The sequence below is a fragment of the Syzygium oleosum genome, unplaced genomic scaffold (assembly GCF_021117445.2).
Source record: "Syzygium oleosum isolate NSW1041296 unplaced genomic scaffold, Sole_v2.1 Sole_v2.24, whole genome shotgun sequence".
NCBI lineage: Eukaryota > Viridiplantae > Streptophyta > Magnoliopsida > Myrtales > Myrtaceae > Syzygium > Syzygium oleosum.
In genome coordinates this window covers 4,368,585-4,377,075 of record NW_026607508.1, presented here as the reverse complement: position 1 = coordinate 4,377,075, position 8,491 = coordinate 4,368,585, and the positions used below count along the sequence as shown (strand labels likewise).

The 8,491-nt window shown below is 43.4% G+C and overlaps 2 protein-coding genes across 3 annotated transcripts; one reads left to right on the top strand and one right to left on the bottom strand.

Moving 5' to 3' along the window:
- Positions 1-417: 417 nt before the first annotated feature.
- Positions 418-4,682, top strand: LOC115693792 (ribosome biogenesis regulatory protein homolog). 2 transcript variants are annotated; one of them, XM_030620855.2, is made up of 9 exons: positions 418-651; positions 728-840; positions 1,358-1,508; positions 2,176-2,227; positions 2,455-2,583; positions 3,355-3,472; positions 3,796-3,979; positions 4,061-4,174; positions 4,276-4,682. In XM_030620855.2, the coding sequence occupies exons 2-9, from the start codon at positions 752-754 to the stop codon at positions 4,465-4,467; spliced, it is 1,029 nt and encodes a 342-aa protein (XP_030476715.1). In that variant the 5' UTR covers positions 418-651; positions 728-751; the 3' UTR covers positions 4,468-4,682. The 2 variants fall into 2 exon arrangements, with proteins under 2 accessions (XP_030476715.1, XP_030476714.1); XM_030620854.2 differs by having other exon boundaries at positions 419-651; positions 740-840.
- Positions 4,683-6,217: 1,535 nt separating this feature from the next.
- LOC130134831 (glycine-rich cell wall structural protein 1.8-like) lies at positions 6,218-6,685 on the bottom strand. Its single transcript, XM_056302533.1, has one exon. It carries the CDS (start codon positions 6,683-6,685, stop codon positions 6,218-6,220), a length of 468 nt encoding a protein of 155 aa, XP_056158508.1.
- Between the last annotated feature and the right edge of the window lie 1,806 nt (positions 6,686-8,491).

Genomic DNA, 8,491 nt, shown 5'->3' with positions numbered 1-8,491 from the left:
TTGATTGCGCTTTTTGAAAGTTTTAGAACTTGATTGTACTTTCATGACAAGTTTTAGGATTTGATTGCATTTTTTGAAAGTTTTAGGACTCGATGACACTTTCATGATAGTTTTAGGATTGGATTGCACTTTTTGAAAGTTTTAGAATTAAATTATATTTTCGTGACAAATTTTAGGACTTACAGTGCACTTATCTCATAAATTTTTATGATAGTTTCCACTGCGTGTCCAAAATTGAGCAAAGTTTCTTTCATTTCATTAAGAATTAATATTATAAAAAATCCTAAACTAGTACACATGTAACAATTTTAATCAAAACTAATTTTTCGACCGTACATCCGTGAAAAATTAGTTTAGAAAATAAAAATTTCGGTCGAAACACCTTAGAATTCACAGCTACATGAAACGAAAGAAGAAACGGGTTTTGTTTTAAAGACACAGAAACCTAACCCATTCCTTCTCTTCTATATCTCTTTCCAGGGCTCAAACGCCCGCCTCCACCCCGGCCTCTCCAAAACCAGGCCGCCCTCTCACGGACTCCGCTCCGCCGCTCGCCGACGCCGAGACTCAGCTCCGTCGCGCGCCCCGTCGATCGCAGCGACGCCACACCCCGACCCCGCACAATCCCCTGCCGGCGTCGTTGGACCTCAGGTACGCTTGCCGCCGCCGACGCCGCCGCCTCTTGGTTTCTCGTTTTCTATACCCGCACTTAGTGACTGAGAATTAGGGTGTTTCGCAGAGCTGGACAGCAATGGAGGAGACTCGGGCTGTGCAGGTTGACCTCGGGAGTCTCATGGCCTTCGATTCTAGCCACCACTTTCCTTCCCTACCTTCTTCGAGGTTCGCACTTCTCTACCGCACGCCTTGGTCTGCGGTGCTTCGGTTTTTGGGTTTTGGGTTTTTTCCGGTGCATAGTTTTTCGTGAGAGGTGCCATTGTTGGGAAATGTTGTGTTTTCTTTTCTGTTGCGATCACCGAATTGAATTTGCTTTTATGCAATCGTGGGATGTGTGGGTTTTCATCCATTCTAAAGGTGGAGAAAGAGACATGAGCTCTTTTCTGGGTGTTTAGTTTGATGTAGAAAGAATGAAGTGTAGGTCTCACCAAAGGGAAAAAATTTGAGCCTTTTGTGTTGTTAGTATGGGACTAGAGTTAATTCATGGAAGATTGTGTACGGAGTTCGGCAGTATGGTGAATTTGTGAACGAGCGTATTGTAATCTGTTAGTTATGGTATCGATTATTTGTGGGTAGTGAGGACTGAGAAGTATTGAATCAGGATGCGGATTATGGTTCCAGTTTTTGTTTCGGAATTAGAGATGTCGATCTTTGTTTATTTTGATGTTTATGAAATATGAAGGGAGGAGTTGGTTGCGAATTGTCTGGAGAAGGGGACTGAGCTTGTTCAAGCGGTCGCAGATGCCCTTTTCAACTTACCTTCGACTGAAGATGTGGATGGCCCTATTGTCAAGTTGCCGCCGCCAACAACAAAATTGCCTAGAGAAAAGCATGTAAGCATTTGAGCTCAGTCCTCTTTTTAATCTTTTCCTTAATTAGTGAAGAACTTCAGTAGATCACTCTTACCTAAGTAGAGGACCTGCTATGATAGATGATCAGAGTAATTCTCATCTACATTTGTTTTTTCCATTAACAAGGAATTTTTGAGCGGTGTCTTCATTATACTTTGAATTATACATATTATCTCTTGCATTCTTAATACATACTGTGGAAGAAGTGTATGAGTATAGCATACTGGAGGGAGGGGGTATCTGAGGAGAAGCACAACAATTGGGGATAGGAATCCGGTCTAATACATGCATAAAATGTACATAAACACATTCTTCAGCACGTTATGCCTTCAGCTTCTAGATCATCTATGTTTGGCGAATGAATTCCTCTTTTAAAGATTGGTGAATCGTTTATCTATTATTATGACTTGGTGAAGGAATTTTGGAGTACATGTTTGGTATGATAACATTACAAGATGGCAATTACAGGTTTGGTGTCCTTCATGATATGAATGTTGCTGTTAAGAAATATGCCTATTTTGTTTTGCTGATGCTACTTTATGTTTATCTTTTGCTTACAAGAATAAAAGGTTTGCCTTTGCCGGTATGACTTATAAGAGCTGATTTTACTGTTTATTTGCTTATAGTGAGAGATTTATTGTTTTTTCAGTTGCCAAAGCCCAAACCTCCTACAAAATGGGAATTGTTTGCCAAATCCAAAGGTGAGCCATAATATCGCAGGCTGTATCAGTCTTTTAATTATGTTTTTGCTGTTGGGAGAAGAAAAAATTTCTGCAGATGTTAATTGTTGATTTTATGCAACTGTAGGATATGTAGGCCTTTGGTCATTGGATTTCTTGTTTAATCATGAACTTTTTGTATTAGGTCTCAATTATCCCCGTTTTGATCAATTTATGTATGTTAACATTATTCTAATGATATATTTCAGGTATAAAGAACCGTAAAAAGGACAAGATTGTTTATGATGAGCAGACTGGTACTTGGAAGCGCCGCTATGGATATGATCGTGTTAATGATGATCAAGATTTACCCATACTCGAGGCCAAGGCCACCGATGGTATACAGACAAATCTTTTATTAATTGCATATTTCTTCTTTGATTAGGTTTTTGCGTATAACTTGTCCTTAATCACCATATAATTGCTTTAAGATGCAAATATGCTCGATTTTCATGGGCAAGCATAGCAGATTTTGATTAACCAATGGTTTAAAAGCACTGGAAAGCAAGCCGGTTCAGCCATTTGAACCAGGTGCTGTTCCATGGTCCATTTCGGTTTTCTTCCTAAAACCTTTCAGGTCAAAAATCTGATTTGACCTGATTCATCCAGTCAAACTTGATTTGTCCTAATATTGACATTTTGCCAAACTTAGGGGACAGGGACTTCACCCTCGACTATTTAGATAAGATTGTTCCTATTGCCAAATCACTTTTCCAGATGTCATTTATGCTTGTTACGTCAGAAGCAATTATGTTTATGACAAACTACAATTCTCATCTCCACCAAAAGGGCCTTGCTACGGGAATTAAGTTTAAACACACGGCCCTAGAGACCAGGAGAGGCCCTCCTTGCCATCTCAGCTGGGCATGACTGCTATGAGTTTATACTTATAGGTGTACTGTATTATATCGTATAAATTGCAATCTTATTGGAGGCATCAACTTGTTTGGAATCTCCTGTTCAACCCGTTCAACTGTAGCTTGACTGGTTTTTACATTGTTATATGGTTATAATATTTTTTTTCCTGGTTAAATTTTATGTAACCAGTGTAACTTAGTCTATGACACCGTAACCTTTTGTGATTAATTGCACATGGTTGTTGCTTGCAGAGGTTGGAATTGACCCTTTTGCTGAGAGACGGGCTGATAAGAAGAAGCGTGTCGAAAAGCAAAACAAAAACCGATTGCAGAACCTAAAACAAGCTGCAAACGCTCATGCTTTGCCAAGGTATTTCTCCTTAACATCTTATATAATGATAGTGACATTTTTTTCTTTACGTAATGCCTGAGCAACTATTCTTAGAATTAATCCTAATCCTCACTCTTTGATATATATTTTTGAGATGAAAATCAAAACGTTTCTATATTTTTGGTTAATCTCCTTTGAAAATCAAATTTCCTCTGCATCTGATAGACAATATGTTGTCTATGTCCAGTAGCGATTGCCTCTAGCACGCGTCCCAATGCCTGAAACCCTCAGATGTTTTGAAATTGCATTATCCAATCCCACCCATGCATGCAAATATTGAGACGCAGTTATCTTTTATGCAGCCATATTCAGCTAGCGGCCACAGCATTGCCCATAACGGGAACCCAGGCTGCACCAAAGAAAGTGAGTAAAGATGAACTGGGGAATGTTGCCGGATTAGCAGCTACCGCCACAGCCAGTGGTGGGAAGTTTGACAAGAAGCTTCCAGGAGAAAAGAAGCCGAAGCACGAGCAAAAGCATCGCAAGGTTACTGGAGCCGAATAATTTCCATGATTTCTCTTATACTTCAAGATTCACTTCCTCAAATTTCTTCACTCTTCTGTTCAGTTCCTTCCAGTAGCAGAAGGAACAGGCCAGGGTTCCAAAGAGAAGGAGCAAACGGACAGAGTTCTAAACAAGCTCCTTTCCAAGAATTCACATGAAATCCTTAACGTTGATAAGGTACAGTTCTATTGCCTCTTTTCAGGAGAAGGATATGTCGATGCTTGAACAAGTGGTTGAGCTTACACTGTTCTTATTTGATTGACATATGGATTTTACAGGCTGTTACGATGTACAATGTGAAGAAAGAGAAGAAACGAAGTAACCAAAAGCGAGACTCCTCTTCAAACTCGAGCAAGTTGAAACCACAGAAGAAGGTACAAAAAAAGCCCTTTAAGAAGGGATCTGCTAAGAGGGGATCTGCCAAGGGATCTGCTAAGAAAGGATCTGCAAAGAAAGAGAAATCTAAATGAAACCCATAACTATTTAGAGTTGTTGTATGCTTGTAGAGTTTTTGATTAGGTGCTACAAGTATGTTAGGATCATATAATTTTGCTTCGAGAAATATTTATTTTTTGTCATAGCAAACTCTCTTCTTTATCTTTTGCATGTTAGTGCTTCTTCTGGCACTTGTTTTCTTTTACATAACACGAGCTGATATGAGTATGCAACACAAATTCAGATGGTTTCTTCCTCCTGACGTAATATTCTTTATCATGTTCTGATCAGGAGTGTACTACGACACTAAGAAAACGGGAACGTCTAAGATAAGCTGTCCTGTCTTCCGTGCTATGGGCTCATGAAAATAACATTTAAGGTGGATTTGTTAAGTTCGCCCAAATAAAAGGAAAAAGAGGTGATAATGTGGCATTGGCAAGAACTTTGTGCTGAGGGGATTTTCACGTCAAAATGCATGTGTGGGTTGTGTTAAAAAAGTCTCATATTAAAGAATTGATGTGATGTGGAGAAGTTAATATATCCTAGTGTTGGCTCATAATTCATTGACTTAAGCTTTTGAGTGAAAATGAATTTAAATGAATATATTGACAGGCTTAGATTTAAGTTCCTTGATTTCCTCAGCCGAAGGTAATGCTTTTGCTACATGCTCCCGACCAACTAGTGGCAACATAGCTCAATGGTTTGAGCTTTCAGTGAAGGTAAGTCTATTTGGCTCGGATTTTGGCTGCTCTTTGGCAACTCCTTAGGTGAAGATATTGAACTTTTGCTGCACACTCCCAATGTTCTATCGCTCTTATATGTTCCTCTGCTGGAAGAACGGGAATGAAATTGTCTAGCGTATCTAAGATACTGCTCGAACTCAATTAAGTGCATCTACTCAAGCCCAATACTCAATGAGATTGTCCACGTTTCATTTGGCTCAACATCTTCGACTTGTCTATCTAGAAAGAAAAATCCCTTCTTTGTTACGCAATGCCACTGAGCTCAACATCATCGACTTGTCTAACAATGGCTTAATAGATAGCTTGCCTCGCTTCTTAACAAGTTTTAGCATCATCTTTTAATTTGAACTTGCAAATTAATCACCTTAAGAGTACAATTCCTCAAATCATTTTCTTGGAGAAATAGCTTGACGATTATTGACAAGTCAAAATCCATTTGAAGTAACATTTCCCCGGTTCCTTGTCACTTGTAAGATACTTGAAGTTCTGAATTCCAACAGCAATCACATAGAATATACATTCTCAAATTGGTTGGTATTACTCCCAACAGAGTTGAAAGTTCTTGTGTTGAGGTCCAACTGTTTTAAGGGTGTTTTGAATATTTTGAAGGGTGCTCACCTATTTTCAAGTTACACATTTTGGACCTCTCTAAAAACAATCTTGGCAGTCCTTTGCCAGCAACTCAATAATGAACCTTAAAGGCATGATGAAGAGAGAAGATGGCAAGACAAATCATTATTTATGTCATGGAACTCTAAAGGGATGTTTTATGAAAATTCCATCACCGTCGTTGAAAGGCTACATTGAGCTAGTCATGGCCACGGGCCGGTTTCGGCCCGGAACCGGCCCGGTCAAACCCGGGCCCGGCCAATTGACTGGGCCCGCGGTTCGGAACCGGAACCGGCCCGTGGCCTACAGGCCCGATTCAGGTTCCAAAAATTTTGGAACCGGCCCGGAATCGGCGGTTCCGAGCCCGGTTCCAAAAAAAAAAAAAAAAAAAAAAAACCCTACAGTGCAGCAGGGCCTGCACGTCTGCAGGGCCTCACCCCCACCCACGCCCACCTCCTCTAGTCCTCCACGCGGCCACGATCCTCTCCCACCAGTCTTCCGCTCCACCCTCTCCTCCTCCGTCCACACCCCTCTCCGCCACTCCCACCCCCTCTCCGCTGCCGCCGCCCCCTCTACCTCCCTCCTCCTCATGCCCTCCTGGTCCTCCCACCCTTCCCTCCCTTGCATCGGCGTCAAGCTCGTGACCCACTTCCCAAAGAACTCCTCCGCGCCGAACCCCGCCGAGGGTCCACGCCGTCTTCGTCCTCTTCGGCCTCCTCACCGGCCAGCCCTCGCCACCGCGGAGGCCACCGTGTTGACCGACCGTGCGCTCTGGCCTCGCCTCCAAGCTCCTCGCACCACGAAGGTCCTCGTCATGGTCGGTCCCTCCTTCGCCTCCAAGCCCTGGTCCCCTTTCTCCTCCGCCCGCCCCCGTCTTCCCAAATCTAACCCCCGCCGCCATCACCCCCCGCCCATGGCGGCAGCCGTCGACGCCGACGCCCCCTCCTCCTCCCCCCTCGCTACCCTGCGCCTCCTCCCCCCTCGAATCGAAACCGGCCGGAACCGAAACCGGCCCGGAACCGCCAATTCCGGTTCATACATGGCCACAAACCGGAACCGCCTGTTCCTGAACCGTGGCCATGTTTACATTGAGCTAGTACTTGACTGTCTTCACGAGAAAAGTGCCAAAAAAGTCCTAAACCTTTTGCATTAGTGCCAATTTAGTCCTAAACCTTTTTTTGGTGCCAATTCAGTCCTAAACCTTTTGCATTGGTGCCAATTTAGTCCTAAACCTTTTTTTGGTGCCAATTCAATCATAAACCTTTTAAATTGGTGCCAATTCAGTCCTAAACCTTTTGTTTTTGTGCCAATTTAGTCCTTCCGGCCAATTTTGACTGGAATTTGCCGACGTGGACGCCTGCCGACCGGCGGCCGGTCACCGGCGCTGACGTGGCGCCGATGTGGACAACTTTAATATTATTTTAATATTTTTTTGAATTGTTATTTTTTTTTCCTTTTTTTTCTTTTTTTTTCCACTTTTTTTTTTGGTCTCTTCCTCCTCCCTCTGGCCGGCGAGCTCGACCTCGCCGGCCACTGGAGGGGGCGGCCTCGCCCGGCGAGGGCAAGCCTCGCCAGATCAGGCGAGGTCGAGCCTTGCCTAGCGACCTCGCCGCGGCCTCCGGCGAGGTCGGGCCTCACCCGACCATGGCGAGGCTCGCCCTCGCAGCGGTCTCCTGCGAGGGTTCGAGCCTCGCTCGACCAAGGCGAGGCTCGCCACTACCGCCTCTCGCCTGGGGCCGATCGAGGCCGGCCGCTGGCCTCACCCACGACCGGCCATAGGGAGGAGGAGGGAGAGACCAAAAAAAAAAAGTGGAAAAAAAAGGAAAAAAAATAAAAATTCAAAATAATATTAAAATAATATTAAAGTTGTCCACGTCGGCGCCACGTCAGCACCGGTGACTGGCCGGCAGGCGTCCACGTCGGCAAATTCCGGTCAAAATTGACCGAAAGGACTAAATTGGCACAAAAACAAAAGGTTTAGGATTGAATTGACACCAATTTAAAAGATTTAGAACTGAATTGGCACCAAAAAAAGGTTTAGGACTGAATTGGCACAAATGCAAAAGGTTTAGGACTAAATTGGCACTAATGCAAAAGGTTTAGGACTTTTTTTGCATTTTTCCCCTGTCTTCACAACCATAAGCTTGTTGCACAACTCTTTTCAAAGCAACCTTCCAAGAGTCTTGGGACATCTTCACTCTCTCATAAGGTTCAACCTTTCGTACAACCACCTTAGAGGTTCCATCCCTCCAACTTTAGGAAACTTGATTGATCTTCCATAGCTCGATCTATCTTCAAACAAGCTGAGTAAGAAAATTCCATTTTGCATCCCTTGGATACATGGACCTCTCCAAAAACCAATTCACGGGATGCCTACCTAAGGACAAGCACTTGAGCACATTTTCAAGCAACTCTTTAGTAGGAATTCGGGCTTATGTGAAACTCCATTGCAAAAAATATGCCGTGGGGATGGTCAACCCCCTCCACCAGCCCTGTTTTTCATCCAAGAGGATGCTGCGAGAGAGCATGGAAGCTGGCTTGTGTGGAAAGCAGTGGGGATAGGTTATACATCCACAACGATCTCCATAGCATACATTTCATCTAAAATTAAAAGACCTAAATGGCTTACGAGAACTGTGAGAATGATGGAGAGAAGAGAGACGGGATGCCATATGGATAAAGAAGCCAAAGATGGATGATGGAAGTG

Coding starts and splice junctions, on each gene's coding strand:
- LOC115693792 (XM_030620855.2), top strand. CDS start 752: ATGGAGGAGACTCGGGCTGTGCAGGTTGACCTCGGGAGTCTCATGGCC. Junction 1,509..2,175: donor AATTGCCTAGAGAAAAGCAT/GTAAGCATTTGA, acceptor TTGTTTTTTCAG/TTGCCAAAGCCCAAACCTCC. Junction 2,228..2,454: donor ATTGTTTGCCAAATCCAAAG/GTGAGCCATAAT, acceptor GATATATTTCAG/GTATAAAGAACCGTAAAAAG.
- LOC130134831 (XM_056302533.1), bottom strand. CDS start 6,685: ATGGCGGCGGGGGTTAGATTTGGGAAGACGGGGGCGGGCGGAGGAGAA.